The sequence below is a fragment of the Ictalurus punctatus genome, chromosome 26 (genome assembly GCF_001660625.3).
Source record: "Ictalurus punctatus breed USDA103 chromosome 26, Coco_2.0, whole genome shotgun sequence".
NCBI classification, from domain to species: Eukaryota; Metazoa; Chordata; class Actinopteri; order Siluriformes; family Ictaluridae; genus Ictalurus; species Ictalurus punctatus.
The window spans coordinates 14,020,334-14,042,993 of record NC_030441.2 but is presented as its reverse complement, the minus strand read 5'-3'; the positions used below and the strand labels follow the sequence as shown (position 1 = coordinate 14,042,993).

The 22,660-nt window shown below is 39.9% G+C and overlaps 1 protein-coding gene across 1 annotated transcript in view; it reads right to left on the bottom strand.

The window, feature by feature from the left end:
* Positions 1 to 22,660, bottom strand: part of pcca (propionyl-CoA carboxylase subunit alpha) — a 48,262-nt gene that overhangs the window by 14,035 nt on the left and 11,567 nt on the right. The window contains exons 7-18 of the mRNA XM_017457163.3: positions 17,965 to 18,096; positions 13,993 to 14,029; positions 13,625 to 13,703; positions 11,598 to 11,700; positions 10,663 to 10,757; positions 9,992 to 10,142; positions 9,628 to 9,771; positions 9,179 to 9,253; positions 5,387 to 5,455; positions 5,155 to 5,230; positions 4,805 to 5,018; positions 404 to 506 (exon numbers count right to left, since the gene is read on the bottom strand). Coding sequence (XP_017312652.1) covers positions 404 to 506; positions 4,805 to 5,018; positions 5,155 to 5,230; positions 5,387 to 5,455; positions 9,179 to 9,253; positions 9,628 to 9,771; positions 9,992 to 10,142; positions 10,663 to 10,757; positions 11,598 to 11,700; positions 13,625 to 13,703; positions 13,993 to 14,029; positions 17,965 to 18,096 — 1,278 coding nt within the window. The remainder of the gene's footprint in view (positions 1 to 403; positions 507 to 4,804; positions 5,019 to 5,154; positions 5,231 to 5,386; positions 5,456 to 9,178; positions 9,254 to 9,627; positions 9,772 to 9,991; positions 10,143 to 10,662; positions 10,758 to 11,597; positions 11,701 to 13,624; positions 13,704 to 13,992; positions 14,030 to 17,964; positions 18,097 to 22,660) is intronic.

The window sequence follows — 22,660 nt, the reverse complement described above, 5'->3', positions numbered from 1 at the left end:
CCAAGAATTACACACAGTCTTTAAATCCATATATATGGCTCATCCGCTATAGAAGTCCCTGTGTAAGCAGTTACTATAGAAACAATAACATACTAGAGCGAACGTCTTGAATTACAGCCAGAACCAATGTACGAGCTGCTGTTATAAAACATTTAGCACTACGACAGTGCTGTGGTGTGATAGATAAATAAATAAAACAAATAAATAAGGGCCATAAATCAACGTCTCTGTTGTTTTGTGCAAATTTGTTGTCTATGACGTCTCTGAGCTTCGTACGTACAGTAGAGTACTCCGCTTCTCATGGGCCACATCTAATCTCCTCATATTATCATTTTAAGGCGTTTCATGATAAACTGCTAGAAACGCAGGCTGGTGGAAAAAGGGGGTTCGAAAAGACACTCACTGTGTAGTTGGTTCCAGAGCGGGTTACAAACAACACGTGAGCTCCTGTGTCCAACTCCACACACAACTCCCAGCTCTTCCTGTCCTGACTGGTGTTAGAGACTCTGCAAAACACACACACACAACGAAATTATACACACAGTAGCGGTTTTGACACAAACACCGGTGTGGCGATAAATACTCAGCGGTCTGGATAACGGGCGCTTAGCAACCATTACTGTCGTCACTAGTGGGCGTAGCCTATCCAGCTGTTTAAGTACCATCGGGAAACAGTAATGTATACTATTTATGTATACAGTGTACTGTGCAATATAGACACATCAGTGTCTCAAAAAGTACTTCGTAATAAATCCCAGGACATTTGAGACAGCGTTATATGAGCTCCTATTTGTACACTGTGGAAATAAGAAATAAAATTCGACACAGGCAGGAACTGAATCTGCAAAAGTGGGCGATGTTGATGATGAAATACGAATTTCCTAGAGCCAATCATTTGGTTCTGTTGCATCTTATTAGCATAAAAGAAAGAAAACGTCACCAGAATTGCAGCTTGCACAGGATGATATCATTAACTCTAGAAATATTGGCACCCCAGCAAAAATGATACATCTTTATTTTTATACTATCACAATTCCAATGATGTTTTAGCCCAAATCCTTTTTGTGTCCGCAGTGACCTTACACACCTGTAAGCTGCTTTCAACAAGATAACGACTATAATCCTACACCCTTTACCCAACTTCTTACAGAAAATCAATATTTCATAATAGCCAATTCTGTCTCTGTAGCTGAACCCTATAAATACCTGTGGTCTGAATTGCGAAGAAAAAAAATCCACATACGCAAGAATGATAATATAAAGCGGATTAAACTGTTCCAGAGGTCAGTCGAGAGTCCCTCTAAAAGTGTCTCCAACCTTGTTACACATTACAGGAAGATACCCAATTCTGTTCTCGCTGTGGAACCTTACAAATAGCAAGGGTGTCAATCATTTTTGAATGCCCCCCAACACTACACCCCCCCCGAAGAAAAAAATACAATATTAAGAGAACTGTTTTATGTTTTATTTGAGTATTGTTAAAGTAATACTATACAGTGCATCCTTTGTTTACAGTCAAAATAATGAGAGTTTAATCTCACTTCTCATCATTCCCATGAAGGGTGCCAATAATTTTTGGAGTTCACCACTAGAATGAGTGTAAACCAAGGGGAAGATTCTCCACTAACTTTGGTCAGTTCGGAAATAAGACACAAGGTGTCGGTCCCAGATGTAAGAAAGACAAACTTTCACTTGTTTATCTCAATAACAAAAGAAGCCACACACACACCAAAAAAAAAAAACCCACACCACACACCAGAGTCTGTCCCCTGCCTAATCCTTCCTCCCTCACTTCCTGCTTACAGAACAGCAACCTTACTGATGCTGGACACATGTAGAGCCACAACACACACACACACACACACACACACACACACACACACACACACACACTGCAGACACAGAGGGCATCGTTTGACTGACAGCTCCTCTGTTACAAGATCTAAAGTAAATCAATTAGTGGGAGAGTTTTTTCCACTATGGTGGGCCACAGTCACTACAAAGACAGCCACCCTGTCACACACACACACACACACACACACACACTCATGAATAACTTTAGAAAACGATCAAAAAAGTGGAGGCAGGGGAGAGGGAGAGATGTTTGGACAGATGGCTTGGTGGAACGTGTGTTTTTTGGCTAGCGCTACAGATCTCAGAGAAAATAATGAAACTATTAGTAGAGTTAGTAACATGGAGAATGTCACAGTGTGCAGTTTTATCCACATTTAGGGACCAGTAGTCTGATCTTCAGCTCAGGATAATACTAAACCAGTATAAAACGGTGTTTACGTTCATGAGACACGCCTGAAAAACAACCAAGGCCAAAGAGTGATGATGTGTAGCAAGCTTGTGCTTGGGATTTAGTAAAGTAGATTTGAAAAACTGATCAGAACACCGCTTTGTTAAATGCTCGATTCGGATAGGTCAGAAGGTCTTGATTAATCTTCTACAACAGCAACTCTGACAACAGATCCCACCGCAATGTTTATATTTACAAGCTTGCTCCAATACGTTATCATTTTATAGTACAGCTTCAGACAGGGACTTGTATAGAAGTCGCTCTAAAATGTGTGTAATTGTTGATATTTCTGTGAGGAGACTTTTTATGTGGCATTTTAACGAAGGAGTCTCGAGTGTCAGCGATTTGAGGTAAAGCCTTCAAGACACAGGACTTTGGGCAGGGTCCTTTCTCTACCACGTCAAGCTGAATTACTTTGCCTTATTTAGTTCAAAAGAGGTTGGTGACGGATTGACATTTATAGCTGCTATAAGGAAGTTAAAAAGCAACGGCAGACGCTACACAACATTAAATGTAAGTATAAATGGATATAAAGTAGGATGTGTAGTTCTTTAAAAATTTTTTTTTTTATTGTATTCATTGGTAAGTGACTATATAAGAGAAATAAAACACTATTAACGGTGGCTTTGTCTATGGATCGGTCAGTGCTGTTGAAGGAGGCGTGGCCTCTGTATCTGGCAGTCCCTGTAAAAGAGGTGTGGCCTATGTATCTGGCAGTCCCTGTAAATAGGTGAAGCCTATGTATCTGACAGTCCCTGAAAATAGGTGTGGCCTATGTATCTGGCAGTCCCTGTAAAAGAGGTGTGGCCTATGTATCTGGCAGTCCCTGTAAAAGAAGTGTGGCCTCTGTATCTGGCAGTCCCTGAAAATAGGTGTGGCCTATGTATCTGGCAGTCCCTGTAAAAGAAGTGTGGCCTATGTATCTGGCAGTCCCTGAAAATAGGTGCGGCCTATGTATCTGGCAGTCCCTGTAAAATAGGTGTGGCCTATGTATCTGGCAGTCCCTGAAAATAGGTGCGGCCTATGTATCTGGCAGTCCCTGTAAAAGAAGTGTGGCCTATGTATCTGGCAGTCCCTGAAAATAGGTGCGGCCTATGTATCTGGCAGTCCCTGTAAAAGAAGTGTGGCCTATGTATCTGGCAGTCCCTGTAAAAGAAGTGTGGCCTATGTATCTGGCAGTCCCTGTAAAAGAAGTGTGGCCTATGTATCTGACAGTCCCTGTAAAATAGGCAAGGCCTATGTATCTGGCAGTCCCTGTAAAAGAAGTGTGGCCTATGTATCTGACAGTCCCTGTAAAATAGGCAAGGCCTATGTATATGTCAGTCCCAAATGCACTGTTTTTGGAAAATAATCAACTGCAGGATGGGAACATTAGCTCAGCTTCATGTCGGGCTCCATCACACCGCCCTGTCGTTGATCATATTCCTATAACGGCACACCCCAACAGTTTTATTCCTTAATGCACTGATCGTGGTGTAGAGCTGTCTACAGAACTGCAGCAAGTAGCATAGCTATTAGTTTAGTATTAGCACATCTTCCATTAGTAAATCTTCCAGTTAGGTGATAGATACTCTTTAAATAAAGTAGCGTCTAATTACTGAAGTGATTTTAGTGTGGAGCACAGGTGTGTTGATTAACGTTCATAATACATGTAAGGAATAAAACACGACAGGACGCGCTAAATAGGAAACTAAATCAACAATCCTGAAGTTGAGCATTTTCCTACAGCAGGATGTCCCCAAAGTGTTTTATTCCTCTTACACAAAAGCAATTTTACCATTCATTTAATTAAAAATAATTTAAAAAAAGGGGGCACACTATACCTTTCATCCATTTAAAGTTACATTTAATGTTGTGGAACGTCTATAAAACAAGTTATCATTTATGGTAGAGCATCAGTTACCTCACTCTCTTTTCTCTCTCTCTCTCTCTCGAAGATAATGAGAAGAAAAACGCAGCTTGTTACATAATTGAGGAGCTGCGAAGTGCAACGTCCTCTGTCCTGAATGCAGCCGTTATATATTGCATCACCAGTGCAGCCTTTATATATTGTACTTTGTCAAATAACACTTTAAAAAATGTATTACGTTGCACGTCCTCCGTACACATCCATGCGAACAAACTGTTACTATAGAAATGATGTATTAGAACGAGTGCACTAATATAAACCTGTGATTTGTCTTACAGTTAACACTACATCATAGCTATGTTGTTATGGAAAATTCATCAACACCTCATGACCAATCAGAATGGAGAATTCAGCAGCGCTGTGGTATAACTCTTTAATGCTTTAAACTCATGAAGCTTGTTTCATTCTCTCCTCCCGTTCTCACCAGTGGATATTTATAGCTTTAATTCAGTAAGCAATAAAGCGGGGTTTGTATCTGATCGGCACTAAAACAGCTCCTAAATGCTTCAGCTCATGTATTCTGTCAAAAACTAATTACTTTTTTTTTTTAATGTAAGAAGCTCTTCAGCATAAAGTCACTTCCTGACACTGACCTCTGCTGTCCCAGGAACCTTTGTGAGCGGAGCTGTGTGGCTACGTAGAGAGCAGAGGCTGCAGCCAGGAGCTCGCGCTGCTCACCGGCCGTCAATGGGTGACCTTTGAACCCGTCGGGGTAAACCTCTGGCAGGAAGTTGGTGCTGATGTCACCCGAGATAAAACGCGGGTGAACGATGATCTCCCGCAGGAGCGGAATGTTATGGGTCACACCTGAGAGAGAGAGAGAGAGAGAGAGAGAGAGAGAGAGAGAGAGAGAGAGAGAGAGAGAGAGACACTGGTACATTATGGGACAGAGTGCATGTTCTTGAGTGTGTTTATCTGCAGTGTGTGCGTGTGTGTGTGTTACCTCTGATGACGTAGTTATCAAGTGCATCCTCCATTTTCTTCAGTGCCTCAGCTCTTGTGGCTCCATAAGTGACTAACTACACACACACACACACACACACACACACACACACACACACACACACACACACACACACACACACACAGCGCAATTAATGAAACTCAAATACACAACATCCAATTTCATCAAACTCACAGCACAGTCTCAACACCATCCAAGTGAATCTTCTTACTTTGGAGATCATGGGGTCGTAGTAGATGCTGATGTCACTTCCTTCTTGAATGCCGCTGTCTACACGCACCTGGAGAGCAAAAAACAAAAATAAAAACATGAAGTACCAGGACAGATATAATATGAAAAACCCACATCAGTGACCAAGTGAAATCATCATTGTTTAGAATAGTTTCATCGAGACATATTTATTAAAGATATTCTTCTATTCACAGATACACTGTTTCAGTTCATTTCATAATAAAAATAAATAAATAAATAAGCGGGAGGATCTTTCACATATTTCCCTGATATTTGACTAGGGTTGCTTGCATGATGTATGTAATGATCATCATTGGACTTTGGGCCCAATAATAATATTTCATTAAAGTACTCCTGAACGTATTCATTTTAAGCATTTTAATCTTAACTAATTGACTACTTAAACAAAAAAAAAAAACATATGTTCCCTTCATAAAAATACCAGGAGCTACGAATATGTATGAATGTACAAATTACAAAATTAGCCTGTCTTTCTAAATGATTACATGTTAGTAATCTAGATTGTGTATGTCACAGCTCGTCACGAGAAGGATTTCAGTACCAGTGTCTCAAGTTGTATTGACATATTTTCTGCCATTTACTGAACAAAAGCCAAATGTCCCAAATCATACGATAATAATCACACTTCCGAACTACTGACATTAGCCGAGTTAAATAACCAAATAGTTCAGAAAGTAGCTGTGGCTTATGGTTTACAGGTATCACACGGTCATCCATGAATAATTTGCATATCAGATGTGATTGGTTTAAAGTCCACCTGAAATCAAAACTGAAGTTATGTGGCTTTTACTATGAATATCTTCACCTTAAGGTCATCTATAGCTAGTGTGCTCCAAAACAATTTTAAAATGTGCATTTAGAAGATATATGAATTCAAAATGTACAGTCTCTCTCTACCACCGATACGGATCAACAATTTTGATGACCGCATTCTGCACTTCAGCTTCTCATCAGATTTTCTATCCAATCAAATGCTCTCTAGAATCTGAAGTGTCCCGCCCACAACATTATAAAAAAATCCATGGTGCTAACTGTCAAGTCCGGCTTAGCCCAGGCTGAGGGGTAAGATAAATGCTACTGGCTGTCTAAAAAGAGGAGGAGCCACTCAATATATCCCGCCCTGACTTCTTGTTACAGTGGAATTTACACCAACACGTCGGATAATGCTGCACGTCTCAAGGCACTTCACGGAAACCCGTGGGAATACCCATGCACCAGCCAGCTCTCCCCATCATATGACGGCTACATGTGCTGTGGCATCGTCTAAATTCGGACTCTCAATCTTCCGATGCCAGGAAGAACGCTTTTCCGTTGCGCCACTTGGGAATATGTTTTAACAGAGTTTTTTTTTTTTTTAATGAAATAAAATCCTGTCTTTGAGTGCATTGTGATTTAATAAAGAGTTAGAAACTCAGTGACCGAGAGCTTCTACAGTACTGTGGAGCGATAATGATAACAGAATGACAATAATCCGTCTGCTAACTACAGACTGCCACACTCAGTACGTTTACATGGACAACAATAATCTGATATGAACCCGATTAAGACGATACTCTGATTAAGAGACTAGCATGTAAACAGCGATTATCGATTAACTTAATCCAACTGAAGTCTGTTTTAGTCGCATTATCGACATGCATTATAGACACGTACACACCTTAATCACACTATTAACGTCGTGTGGGAGTTTTCACCGCATTTTGCGAGAGGACACGATCACACACGGCAGCGCTCGACCGTTTGATGGCAAACAAGAGAGCGCGGCTGCGTCCCAAACCGCGTATTTACCTACTACATACTAGGAGAAATACACGTACACAGTAAGAGAAATACACGTGTTTCGGGAACATGAAAGGAATATTCTAAAAGCAACTCATGTAAACACCTTAATCAGAATATTACCTTAATGAGAATAAGGTCAATAATTAAATTATTGCTGTCCATGTAAATGTAGTCAATGTTAAGACGTAATGACACTACAGCACTGCAGTTTGAGGTTATAGCGTGCGAACGTGGCCCCGAAAAACAGAAACGCTCACGAGTGGCCTCGAAAACACATACACACCATGATGAAATGTAGACCAGCGTTACGGAGCCCAATTATAACTCGATCAGCACTCACTGAGACTGAGACGGTTGAATGCGTCTGAGACGGAAAAGACCCGCGTTCTGATCAAAGAGATTTACAACATCCTGAGGAAGTCCAGCTTTATACAAAATGGTTATATAAAGTCTTCTTTAATGCACATTTTCGCCTTTATTGTTGAGAACAACAAACAGATGAGGAGGACAATAGAGTGTTTCAAAGCTGCGCTATTTTTAGCCTCACAGCACCACAATACGACACTAGTAAAAACGGGTGTGTGTCGTGAGCGATGAAAATGAAAGGCAGAAAACGAGCGTTAACGTCCTCGCTGATGGTCGCTTTCTTTACACGGACGACAGTTAAATGTTCTGTTGTAGCTGCTACAACATGCAGAGATGTCGCTCACACCGGCGCAGAACACATACCCTGATACTCGGAAACATTAATAGGGCATATTTGTAGTTAATGAGTATAAACACACACGAAACACATACACACACAGGATGACCTGAGCTCTGGTATCAATTACATGTTTACTTTTGAGGCAGGAAAGCTGTAAAGAGGCGAACCCCCCACAGTCTGGGCTTCAAAGCACATCTGAGTCGTGAGCATCCTGACCAAACACGCTAGATCCACACACACACACACACACACACAGCTAAATCCCTTAATGGACCCGAGTGCTCATGTATGATGAGTTTATACTCTCATACAGTATGTAAGTTATGATCCTGTTAATCTGTGTAGCTGCCAAAAATGGTCTTCATTTATCAACCTGGACACGAATGCATTTTGTTTGCAAGAGCATTTACACAAGAAATGTTGCATTCGTGAAAATCCAATCTGTTCAACAAAACGAAACCGTTCGTACCCTACAAGAGCTCTTGAGTTCGTGTAATATGAATTATTAATCCATATAAATAAAGCTGAATAAGTCTAGTCATTGATTAAGGACGGAGGAAGAGTTTGTGTGTGTCTGTGGTAGCCAGCATGCTGCGATGGCAGAGCCGCTGGAGTCAATGAAATTTTCAGCACATGCTGCATTTAGGAGGCTTTTCCTCCATTCTGTCATTTTCACCTTTTATGGAGTTTTGCAGGCATCAGAAACGTAAATCAGCAGTCTCATGAACATGCTTGGTCATTTATAACTGACTGATGTTTATCAACATACGCACGTGAGTACAAAGAAAATCTGTACAGGTTTTACCAAAATCAGGCGGGATTTTTTTTTTTCACTCAGTTCGGTATATGAAAACTTTGATACGCAACTTTAGAAAATGTATAAATTATATGTATAATTACATAAATAAAAAGAAGTTATATACATATCATTGTAATGTTATATGAAAAGTATAAGGCCACTAATATATATATATATATATATATATATATATATATATATATATATATATATATTATATATATATATATTACAACATATATATATATATATATATATATATGTTGATATAGGAGAAGCATTCGGCATTGTGGAAAAATAATCAATGAGCTACAGGCACTAACTTTATACCTGCAAAGGGACTGTACGTAAGCAAATGAGTGCTGGTACAATGTAGGTATACCTAATAATATGGCCAAGGTCAGAACAACTGGACCTGCAACTAGCAGTGTTGTGTACATGTTGCTAGTAGATAGAGTACTCACACCAGCGAGGTTTACTGGTTCCTCGTACTGAGAGAGTCGACCGATGGAGGGAAGACCAAATGATTTGTAGGGATCCTAAAAGAAAAAAAAAAAAAGATGATCAACCAGAGAAACAGTATCTCAGTCAATAACAAGTGTTAAGTGCTAATCCTTCTCTGCAGGTCTAAACTACACAGTGTAATGATATATGATGTGAATCAGTGCACAGGCCTCAGTATTTGGGATTGTGTGTACGTAAGATAAAAACTGTTTGATGGTGATTTCATGGATCCACCGAATGAAGGAGGCGTGGCCTGTGTATCGGTCAGCCCTGTTGAAGGAGGCATGGCCTATGTATGTGGCAGTCCCAGTGAAAGAGGCGTGGACTAAGTATCTGTCAGTACCAATTAAGGAGGTGTGGCCTATGTATGTGCCTGTCCCAGTGAAGGTGGTGTGCTTTGTTTGTTTACCTCAGCATAGACTCTGCTCTCGATGGCCCAGCCATTAATAGGGATGTCTTCTTGTTTGTGTTTGAGCTCATAACCCTTAGCAACTCGGATCATCTGTTGCACCAGGTCCAACCCTGTGATGCACTCAGTGATTGGGTGCTCCACCTGACACAGTGCGCATGCACACACACACGCACACACACACACTCATACTTATCAGTCCCACTCTAAAACCTTTCCCATTCAAAATGCTACAATGTAAACCTTCCTATTTACACACAGAGGCTCCATCAGGGAGGTCTGCATTCAGGAGCTGTCCAGCTTCTTACAAGTTCTTTGAGTGTGTGTACATGTTTAAGTTCAAATTCTGATCACAAACAAACACCTGGAGGCGTGTGTTCATCTCTAGGAAGTAGAAGTTCTTCGTGGAGTCGACCAGGAATTCAACAGTGCCTGCCGAGGAGTATTTTACAGCTTTAGCCAGAGTCACAGCCTGCTCTCCCATAGCACGCCGAGTGGCTGGGTCCAGAAATGTGCTGCACGTGCAGGAACACACACACTTATAACAAACTCTCAAACAATATTCTTAGTTGTTTAATCTCAATCAATCACTATACTTTCAGTCCTTGACCTGTAAAATAATTTGAAGATTTAAAAGATTTGCTGCATCATCATTTCAGCCCCTCATTTCTGCTGCGCCATAAATGATGAGGTTGGTATAAATGTATGCAGTTTGTTTCGGTACATTTAAGAGAAAACTAGTGTACAGCTTCGTGCTTCTGACAATAATCAAACAGACTATACCGGTATCGTTTGTTTGTTTGAATATTTTAGGAATTTGTCATGGTGTCTAATGCTGTGTGGTTCAATGTGTTGAACCAATCAGCAATGCACATGGCAGCTGGCTCCACCCCCAACTGCTATCAATCTTAACCAAGCACCAAAAACCAAACACCTGGAACCATTAGTACTGGAGCATTGGCCAGTAGAATAAGAATCTGGGCAAATGATTACCAACCCACCCAACCACACACACACACACACACACACACACACCTGGGTGCCTCCTCCACCACTTTCTGGTTGCGTCTCTGGATGGAGCACTCTCTCTCGTTCAGCCAAAGAGCATTTCCATGCTTATCAGCCAAGACCTGCACACACGTATCATTACACACATACAGTGAAACGAAACAGCGTACAACGTTCCTCCAGGACCACGGTGCCACATAAAACAACACACTAACTACGTGAGACGACACAGAACTAAAGAAGACCTACACATTTCTACATAAAGTGCACGTGCAAACAACACAAGACAGTACAGTAAGTACTAAAACAGGACAACAGGCACGGTAAGAGACAGTGTAGCACTGACCAGTACACAGTTCTAGTATGGAAGTGTCAGACATAACAGGTAGTGCAAAAGAATAATAAGAATAATAATAAAATGTGACCAAGATGTAGCCAAATTTGTTGTGATGTCTCTTACAAAGGAAAAGTGCTTCATTTAAAAGTACCTAATCTCACAGTTAATTAACAGCAGGGACTTTGGGAAGGCGCACGAATGATACGAAACAGCAGGAAAAGATGTCCAAGATGGCTGCCACTAAAACATTATAGCGTTCAACTATACAGCGTAGTTTTATTCGTGTTTGTAGATGACGCTAAATCAGACTGTGTACTAAAATACATTAATGAATTTGTGGGACTGGATGAGGTTTGAGGCAGAAAACATTTATGGATCCATTACTTGGAAGCTACATTTGCCTCATAGCTCCAGTGCAAACCTAGATAAGGAAATTTCAGACAGTAAGTCTCAGCCGATCAACTACATTTGGATGAAGAGGAATCGTGTAGCGGTTAATGAAAATGAATGAATTAATGTAAACATTTGATAAACTAATCTGACTTTGGTTGGAAAGGTGGGGAGGATATCCACCAAAATAGCACCGCTCTTATATTCAGATTATCATCAGGTCACACAAGGTCACCTGGATCTCGATGTGTCTGGGGTTATCGATGTACTTCTCAATAAGGAGTCGATCGTCCCCGAAACTGGACGCAGCCTCTTGGGAGGAAAAACGAAAGCCTTCCCTAAGGAGACAAGACACAAGTCAAAGTTTTCACATGGCTCTTCTGGAGCCGGATTGGTTCGGTTTCCTCACACCTCCTCTGATTGGTCAGTTGGAGTGGTGCTTGAAGGGTCAACGCGGTGGCCGTATCAAAGCCTTCCTCTTATCAGTTAAGAATCTCTTTAGTCTCACCTCACTCTCGCCTTTTGTCACACTTTCTTGGCTCGAGATAAAATCCAATTACAACTCAAACAAAAGCACGACTTCACCTCACAGATAAGGAATACAATTAGAGGTGTCCTCGTTTGTTAAGTGTTTTTATCAGAGAGACTGTCTCCAGAGCCAGAGGAATATAAGAGGAAGGTGTCATTGCTTTTCTAACAGCATGTCTGAAAGGAGCAGACTGTATAAACGCAGCGATTCCCTTCTCTGGAACAGCAAACATGACACGGAGAACTTTATCGGGTGTTCATACGCTGCGGGACACACTCGACCTACGAGTCGAGCCGTAACGACACATCAGGCATAAACACTACAAAAAGATCAATCACACTCGCTCACACAGACACACACTTCATTGTGCCTTTTGACTCCTCTATTTTATTTATTCAACATTTTAAAGAGATTTAAGATCCCATTTTTATTCATATAGGGATGAAATGATTACTTTAAAAAAAAAAAAAAAAAAAAGGTTTCAGTTAATGACTTGAAGTTGCATTTTTTTCTGCCTCTATTGTTAACCGCATGTTTTATGTTTTTTCAAACCAATATATAATAATACAAAGCTTAATTTAAACTCAGAGTACACTGACGTAGAAAACAGAATTTATAAAAAGCAAATAAATTACTAAATAGAAATATTATCAAAAATAAATGATCCGTCATATGAATATTTAGCCATGTTTATGGTCTACACATTGAAAGAAAAATTATTTAAACAATATAAACATAAATAATAAATATTACATTAACACATTATATATCAATAAATAATCAAATAAAACAAACTGCGAACGGTCAATAAAACGATCAGTTCACTTACAAGTGATCAGGGAGTAGTGCTGCGTGAATCGTGAAAAGTCACAGATATTTTGCTTCAATTTTTAAAACAAAAGGATTCACACCACTTGTCAGGTAATTTAGGAGCGGATTCATTTTACGGCGTTTTATCATTTTAAAATAATCGTCAAAATGATAAGCCTTCAGTATATTCCCTAAATGCCTGACATCTTTCAATCCAAACTGATTCCTTTTACAGAAAATTTTCCGTTCCCATTTGGGTCATGAACACAGCGTAAATGTACGTTTTGTACATATTAAGTGAATTTCTAAACACTCAGCAAAAACGAAAACGAAAACCCCCCACTGCGCGAGCCGATCAACAACTGTCTCGCGTTGCGCCTTCTTTTTTTTTTCTTCTTCAAATTTTGCGATGCAACTTGGAGTCTTGTTTGATTTTGTTTTTTTGCAGAAAACTACTTGTATTGGCGAAACTGCAATTGCACAAAATAGTTTCGCACGGTCTTTTGCAGTGATGTTTGTTGGTAAATGAGACTTTTAGTTGTACGACGCACATGAATGGAAGAGGGCTTTTGGCTGAATGCATGCTGTGATGACGTCACATGTTGCGTCTTGGCCCAAATCTGCGGTAATTTTGAAAAACTGCAATCGTGGAGTTTGCTTGATTTTGTGTTCATTTCTGCGATCGCAAAAATAAACAAATAAATAAATCATTTTTTTTTTAAAAACCGCTAAACCCTGGAGGGACTGACCGTCGCGTTAAATATTCCGAAGCGAAGAAACAGACACAAGAAAAGACTTAGAAGTTTTATTCCACTTTTCCGTCACCTTGGTGTCTTCTCTTTATCAGTATCAACTTTTCAATCTCAGCAACCTTTACAGACTTATGAAGAACTTTACCAACGTGTACACTCGTATTCCCTTACCTGGTCTCCTCATCGTTCCAGGCGATCCTCATCCCTTTACCTCCACCACCAGCAGACGCTTTGATCATGACTGGGTAACCTGAAAGAGACAAACAAAAGAAACAGGTTGCTTCATCCAAAAAACCCTGTTCGTTACTCTTAAAGGAATAGTATGGAAATATCCATCCCAAATTTTCCTGTTACTCGAAATGTAGCTGATTTATACAAACACTTTAATGATGGAATTCATTACGCTGCTGGGTTATATTAATGCACGTGAATAATTCATCAACCCTTGACAGAAACACTCACATGGAGCATTTGGAGATATTATTAGTCTTCCCAATACAGATATCTCAGTTAACAATAAGCGCTTCACTGTTACATACCGATTTCCTGCGCAATCTTCACAGCCTCCTCTGCATTCTAAAAACACACAATTTCATCACATAAGAAAAGGATTCATATTAAAAACGTTCACAGCATGGTCATGCTATCGTCGTATACCTGATATGAGCCAACTTCTGATAAACGCTATAATCGCTTTCATTTCCATTCTATTAACGACTGCGGCACCGAGGAAGAGGAGACCGGGCAGATGTTGAAAATCATATCAGTGTACTTCTGTACGTAACAAACTATTCTTAAACTAGGGGGTCGTAACGATTCTGAGGATGGGGCGCTAAAGAAATCAAAACTATCCACATATGCGTGGATGAGAACTGTTTTGGAAAACAGAGGGGTAGTCATTGTTTTCAAATCTATCCGTATACATATGAGTAAATATGGGTGGGTAAAAAACTATTAAAAACAAAAACCTTATATGGGTGCAACAGGGATTCTTTAGAAAGCAGAGGGGTAAAAACCGTGCAGATGAGAACGCTTCAAGGGGTAACAATTACATTTAAAATATATCAGTACACACGTGGAGAGGAATTTTCTGAAAAACAGAAGAGTAAAACTGCATCTTTAAGCATATCCATACGTGTGTGCATGGGTCTAAATCTCATAATATATTGTGGATATTGGGCATCAAAAGAACCTTGTTATACTTCTGCCATCTTGTCCAACTCTAATAATCAGTTAAAGTTTTCAGTTGGTTGGTGTGTGTGTGTGTGTGAGTGTGTGAGAGATATTCTCAACGTTAACCACGACCTAATTAATCACGATATCAATATCATATAGTCATATCTCCCACCTTTATTCAACCCATCACACACTTCTGCATGTGCTGACTTGATGATGATGGTGATGATGATCATGCAGTTTCAGGTCACGACCAACAGAGGGCACGTTCTGCGTGTTTGCACTTCTGCACTCATCTTCCTCAGGTTAAGAACTTTCTGGCAACATTTGATCGTCTTTTCTGCATTTTGTTGCCTTGCACGGGTATCCTAGGATGTAATTGGTCATTTCTTGTTCGTTTCATGCTAACACTTTTTCCCTGGTTAAGACTCTCTCACACACACCTCCATTTATTCTCCTTCCACAAACAGTGTGTAATCAGAGCGAGGTGAGAAACCCCACAGCGCGGGTACGGCTTAAGCTAAACGAGTCGTGTTTTAGCGTGTGTGTGAGGGTTCGATAGCGATCTGGCTGATGGCACGGCGGTCGTTACTGCTCCCTCTCATATGGTAATGGCCGCTCCGATGTGCTGCCTTTGTCTGCCGTGGATGAGCGCCGCAGCACCCCTTTATGGAGCCTATAAGGACAGGAAGTGTCAAGACGGCCACTACACGAGGTCGTTAAAGCACGTTTAGAACGGAGCGAGGGGGAGGGACGCAGAGGCAGAGACGGGGAGATGCAGAGAAACAAGTCGCTTTGGGAGTTTTATAGGCTTGAATGTGCAAATCAGACATGTTCTTTAACTCCAGCATCATATTTACATGTTGAGTCACTGCTGATGTACATCGTCATGTACATTTACAGTCATGTTGGGGTTTTTTTTTTTTTCTAGTAAACTAGTGACTTCAGTGAGAACTGTTGCTCATGAAATCATTTTGAGATGACTCACTCATATCATCATATATATTCAACAACATGACATTGATGAAAAGGGATGCTTTGGATTTATTTCATTTCAATGTGTTCCACATAAATATATATATATATATATATATATAAACATTTTTTAACACAATTTTGCCCTTGCCATCACTGTGTTAAAATAAAATAACGTACGCAATAAAATGAAGCAAACGTACTAACTGAAAGACACACACTCACACACCGGCCATTCCTTAACTTACTTTAATTTGATCATAAGTATTATTAATGCGATTCTAAAAATGATCTGCATTTGACTGAACGCGAATGTGGCATTATATTCTAAAGTATGTTACATTTTAAACTGTGGTTAGGTTTAATTCAGCTCAGATACACTGTATGTGGAACAGATTCGATTTCAAGAACTGTTGAAGAATATTAATTACCACCATAACACCGAGACCCAATATCCCAAATACCAACTACACCATAAATGTAAAGCTTTTATGTTCACTGATGATCAAACAGGATGTCGATTATGACCTCCTCTGTCTAACAAAGTCGAAATTCATTCTCAAATGATTTCACAGATATCTTCTTATTCTCGGTTAAAAACTTTATAAACTACGCGTCGCTGCTTGGTCATGTAACAGTAATACTTAACGGAACTGAAGTATTGATATTCAGAAGCAGTAAAACTTGCTGCAGGTGACAAAGATGAAGAAAGGCCTTGTGATTCTGCCTTTTTATTACATTACATGTTTAAACTTATAAAATCCTTCGATATTATTAGCGGTTATGGTATAGAAGTTTGTTGTGCGCTCAGAAACATCTAGGTGGTATTATATATGTATTATTTGTGTCATGCCTACCCTTTATATTTTTACACGCTAAAAGCAAGATAGACATTGAATTCAGTTCATTGTTTATAAGATAAGGGAGGCTTAAAGTCAACAGGAAAAATTATAACTGAATCACAATCGTTGTGATGAGATGGCGCAGTACATCATTCGGTATGAGGCTCACGATTCGAACTGCGCAACGACGTTGTCTATTAGTCATGAAGTACAGCTTATACTATGTGAAGTGTTATAAATGTTTAAACCTAATCAAGCCCACGCTCCCAACTCTGAAAACGTAGCTACCATTTGATCTCAAATCAGGAAGAAAAAAAAACAAACACTTCTCCTAATCAACCTGTTTTTTCTTGACTTTTACAAGCCGACGCACTAGCATACTAACTGACGCTAATCTCACACACACACACACACACACACACACACACACACACACACACGTGCACACTCTGGCATGTTTTTTGGGTGATTCTATGCAGGTTAAAGAAATCACCACGGCGATTGGGAAGTTAATTTTCGGAAAGTACATTCGAAAAATAGGTTTGAGCTACAGGAAGCTTCGAGACCTTCACAGCACATCTAATGCATCCTGTGCTTCAGACATGTGGCATCGTGAGTCACACCAGTCGCCAAAGTTGACTTTCATCCCCAAACTGAGCCGGTCTCAAAACAACCAATCAGAACCGTGCGCACCACTGTGAACTGGTCTGCAGTGGAGTGAATTGAAAAAAAAAAGGGGGAAACGAATCGTTCCTGAATTTTCTGGAATTGTTTCAGGTCATCTCGTGCACTTTCTGAGGCGTGGTTGGGGTTCACATTTTGCCGAGACCTGGCAATCCTGCGCACGATCTCTTTTGGCCAAAGAGTTCCAGTTGAATTAGACACGTTTCATGATCTTATAGACGGCAGTTGTTTGTTTTATCGATGTTGTATGGAGATACGACAGTATCGTATCATACTGACTCTGGATTGCGTGTAGCGTTACACCCTTAATATTCAGCTCAAAAACTCATAGAAAGATTTAACATCATTTGCTGAGGAAGAACGAAAAACAAAAATGAGCGTGTAATATGTTGTTTTAGTAGTGTAATCACCTGACCTTACACTTTAACAGTACTTCACTAATATTTACAGGACATTTGATCTGTTTGACTATTTTCCAGGTCTATAAATATATAAGTTTTAAGTGTGGGAACTCGGATTAATTGGTCAGTATGTGCCCGAGTGTGTGTGTGTTGTCCTGTGATCCTGGATATGCGATATTTCATCACTTGTATATGGATAGGATGAGAGAAACTGAAGCTTGGCTGGAGTAAGGCTGAGGAAAGAGAGGTGAATTGGTGTGCATGTAATATTAGCTGATATTAAACTTTCGCAAAATAAAAAGGTTCTGTAACTGTGTCGTGATTGTTTTTTTTCCGTGTAAAAGTCAGTAATATTCTGCGTTCATTTCAACACTGGTGCGTGAGAAAGCATTTTGGATTGGATTCTGCTTCACTCAGTATAAATCAGCCAAACCTTCACGACTCCATCGAAGCCGGGAATGGTGTTGACTTTGGCCGCCTTGGCGATGAGTTTGCTCTCGATCTTGTCCCCCATGGCCTGGATGGCGTGCGTGTCAGGACCGATGAAGGCGACCCCCACTGATGCCTGTTTTAAAAAAAAATAAAATAAAACATCTGGTTACCTTAAACAATAGTAGCATTCAAATCATTACACACAAATGTAGGCATTTACAAAGCTCATTCAACTTCAAACTAAAAAGTGTTAGTAGAAAAGGATGCAGCAGGTACCCCACTGCTTCACCATTACAAACTAAATCCCCCTCACTCATGCACCCTGACGGTTTGGACTTTGTACCATGGCCCAGCGTAGCCTCGAGCGACGCCCGAGGACGCGAGAAGCCCAAAAACCCGCGGCACGGGAAGATGGGTTCCACGTTTTATTCTTTGTCCCGTTCGAGAATCGGGAGATTATTGCTTCCTGGCTAATATACTACAGATAGAAAGGCCTCGGGCACTCATCAGCACAGAGAGGAGTCTGTAATTAGGAGACAGCTCTGACCCCATGACTCCCGCAAAACAATGCAATTAGTGTCATGAGAAAAAAAAGAGGAGGAAAAGTAGCTGGGAGAAAAAGGAGAGAAATCCAGCTGTAGGCTAAATCCTCCTGCTAAATATTTATCAACTGTTAAAGCTGCACAGTGATCAACTGGTTAATATCACCATTGGTACTATAGTGACGTCACAATATTTCTGTTATTTGGAATAAAAGAGTTTATAATTTTAGCATTCTGAATCAAGAATTCACACAGACACAGTTCAAATCCGCACCTTGGTTCCATCATCCAAACATTAAGCCATCACTAACTACACTAATTAATGAAAACTATTAGTTCAGTTAAACCAGATGCATCACATCCGGTAAAATAAAATAAAATCAATATCCAACATCTGACTTCTAGCTAACGTTAGCTGCGATCATTAATATCACTAATTAAATCGATTTAGTTTATTGAGGAAGCAAATAAATCAGGATCATGAATGTTGTTTTTTTTTCTTGGCTTAGTTTTTATGTTAAAATGGAAAAAAAAAAAAAAAAAAACATAATGACAAAATTTTATCTTTTTTTTATTATTATGAAAATATTTCCAAATAAAACTCCATGCTTATTTTTTATTCTTTATATATAAAAAAATGTAGGTTTAAAATTTTATCTTTTTTTTTTATTATTATAAAAAAGTCCAACTTTTAAACCTACATTTTTTTTTTTTAATAAAAGAATAAAAAATAAGCATGAAGTTTTATTTGGAAATATTTTATCCAATTATATTTCTATTGTATTCTATTATAAAAGTTCAAGCCTGTTAAGCTAAAAAATAAAAACAATTAGCAGGTAATTAAAAAAAAAAAGAAGAAGAAAACAAGCATTTAGAAACAAAAAAGAAAGTACATTTTCTCAAATGAAGCTTTTGGGTTTCAACCGGAGTAAAAAAATATTTTAAAAAAGAAAGAAATTGTGTGAGATTAGTGTTTACTAAATAACAAATAATGGAAATATTTTAATTAGATTATAAAACTCCCCCCCCATTATGAAAAACTCCAACCTGTAAAACTATTTGGAAAATAAATTAGCTTAATAATGAACTTTAGTGTCTATTTAATAAAGAAAACTTGAAAATATTTGAACAATTATTTTTATTCCATTATGAAAAAGTCCAACCTGTAAAACAACGAAATACATAAATGTCATATTTAACATCGACCTTTACGCTGTAACGTGTAGTCTAAAGACAAAGAAAATATAAATGAGTGTTGAGCACAGCGGGGCTCAGTCTGTGCTCATGACTGATTGTGTTGTGGAACACATTGTCGACTAAAAGCTCTCCATAGGATCCGACTAATCGAATCTAATAAAGCATCTCTGTCTATTCAGCTGTCACTCACACGCTCCCTCCCTCCCTGCAGTTTCACACCTCCAAGTGTGTGTGCGTGTGTGTGAGAGAGAGTGAGTGGGTGAGTGAGTGAGCGAGCAAGTGAGAGAGTTAGTGAGTGAGTGAGCAAGTGAGTGAGAGAGAGAGAGAGAGGGTTAAGGCATTCAGATGTCTAATCATTAGTAACTGCAAAGCTAAAAATAACCAGACAGAAATCCCAATAAAATCAAGAGACAGTTTTTGTCTTTCTTGTCCAACATCGAGAGAGAGAAAAAGAGAGGTGGGTGAAAGAGTGAATGTTCGCAGCTGCTAGAACAGAAGTGATAACAGGAAATATCTTGTCATGAAAAGTGGCATCGATGCCATATTGCTGTGATATTAGAAGAAATAAATACTTTGGGGGATTTTTTTTTTTGGAGAAAAAAACAGATGTAATATTTATCCCATGTGTGTAATAAATAAATAAATAAATGAATGAATGAATAAATGAATGAATAAATGTACACTAGTGACGCTTGTTTAGCCATTATTCTTAAGCACTGTTCACACCAGCAACATTTTGTCTTGGGCAAGTCCTAAAAGCAAAGCGACATGACCACACACACACATACACACACACACACATACACACACACACACACACACACTTTTCTAATCCCACTTGAAGTGAAGTCAATCTCCTCTGCTCTATTCAGAAGCGATGTGCCTTTGCCATGGTAAAGAGGCCATAGAGTAAATGCTAACAGGTCCTTTTGGGCGGCCGTGCTCTGGCCTCAGGCCTCGGCCCGTCGTTTGCACTGCATAAAAGTGTACTAACCGTCAGGCAGAGGGGGCTTCCATTCAGAATGAGGGGGCTCATTCACCTTGTATTCATATGTGATAGTGTGAGTGGGAGGGGAGAGGGTGTTGGGGGGTGTTGGGGGTGCTCACTATTCAACTGCTAATGTAATGACATCTTCATTTCCACACACACGGGCATCGGACGGCCCACTCATCTGTGTATGTGTGTTTGGTGGAGAGGATGGGGATTCGAGGAATGCCGTAGAGTGGTTCGAGAGGAGATTACAGAAATGAATGTCATCAAACCCCCTGAACCGTGCGAAAAATGGAGAGAAAAAACAAACGCCTAAACGGTAAGTGTCAGAGTGAACTGTGAGTGAATGAGTTCACTTTTACTGATTCATTAACGCTGATTCTTCATATCTCAATCAGGGTCAGTAGCTTGATTGTGGAAATCCAGTCCTGTATCCTGGACTGTTTTCCCCTCAGATCCTTGCGTTCATTTTCCCCGCAGGTCACTAATCATCCCTCACTCTTAACATGGAGATCAAGACAGAACTGTTCCACTTGCAACACTCCCACAACTGTTTCCTCATCAGTGTAATGTTCGCCTTTTGTACAGACAAGATATATATAGTACACAGTAGATTAGCAGTTTACCCTCAACATGACAATTCCAGTGTTAATACTTGTAAACTAGAACTTAAATATTAAACTAGACAAGCCAAGCTAACCTAGAGAGCAGCAACAGACATGGAGAACAGATGCTAGCCTAGAAGGCAGTTAACCTAGAAAATAAACCCAAATCTACAGAACAAAAGCTAGAGAGCAAAAGTGAAGAGAGACAGCAAGTGAACAAAGTGTGAAAACTAACCTAAGAAATAAACACAAACCCAGCAAGCAAAAGCTAACCTAGTGAGAGAGAAAGCTAAGCAAGAGAGAGAGAGAGAGAGCGCTAACCCAGAGAGAGAGAGAGAGAGAGAAAACCAACCTAGAGAGAGAGAACTAACCCAGAAAGAGCAAGAGAGAGAGAGAGAGAGAGAGAGAGAGAGAGAAAGCTAAACTAGAGAGAAAAAGAGAGCTAACCCAGAGAGAGAGAGAGAGAGAGAGAGAGAGAGAGAGAGAGAACCAACCTAGAGAGAGAGAGAGAGAGAGAGAGAGAGGGAGAGAGAGAACTAACCCAGAGAGAGCGAGAGAGAGAAAGCTAACCTAGAGTGAGAGAGAGAGAGAGAGAGAGAGAGAGAGAGAGAGAGAGAGAGAGAGAGAGAGAACTAACCCAGAGAGAGCGAGAGAGAGAAAGCTAACCTAGAGTGAGAGAGAGAGAGAGAGAGGGAGAGAGAGAACTAACCCAGAGAGAGCGAGAGAGAGAAAGCTAACCTAGAGTGAGAGAGAGAGAGAGAGAGAGAGAGAAAGAGAGAGAAAGCTAAGCTAGAGAGAGAGAGAGAGAGAGAGAGAGAGAGAGAGAGAAAGAGAGAAAGCTAACCTAGAGAGAGAGAGAGAGAGAGAAAGAGAGAAAGCTAACCTAGAGAGAGAGAGAGAGAGAGAGAGAGAGAGAGAAAGAGAGAAAGCTAACCTAGAGAGAGAGAGAGAGAGAGAGAAAGAGAGAAAGCTAACCTAGAGAGAGAGAGAGAGAGAGAGAGAGAGAGAGAGAGAGAAAGCTAACCTAGAGAGAGAGAGAGAGAGAGAGAGAGAGAGAGAGAAAGCTAACCTAGAGAGAGAGAGAGAGAGAGAGAGAGAGAGAGAGAGAAAGAGAGAAAGCTAACCTAGCAAGTTAAAGTGAACCTAGAGAGCAGAAATTAACCTACAGAGCAAACATACAGGTTTCCTGCTTCTTTTTTTAATTCTTGACCTTCAAGACTAATCTGAAAGATGTTCAGCGTTTAATGATGTGTAAAGTGTGCTAACTGGTGTGAAAATGTGACATTAGCGTGTGCATTAGCGAGGCTAGTGAAGAGAACAGGGGAATGTCTGAAAGGATTTCAGAACCATAGAGGTGATTTT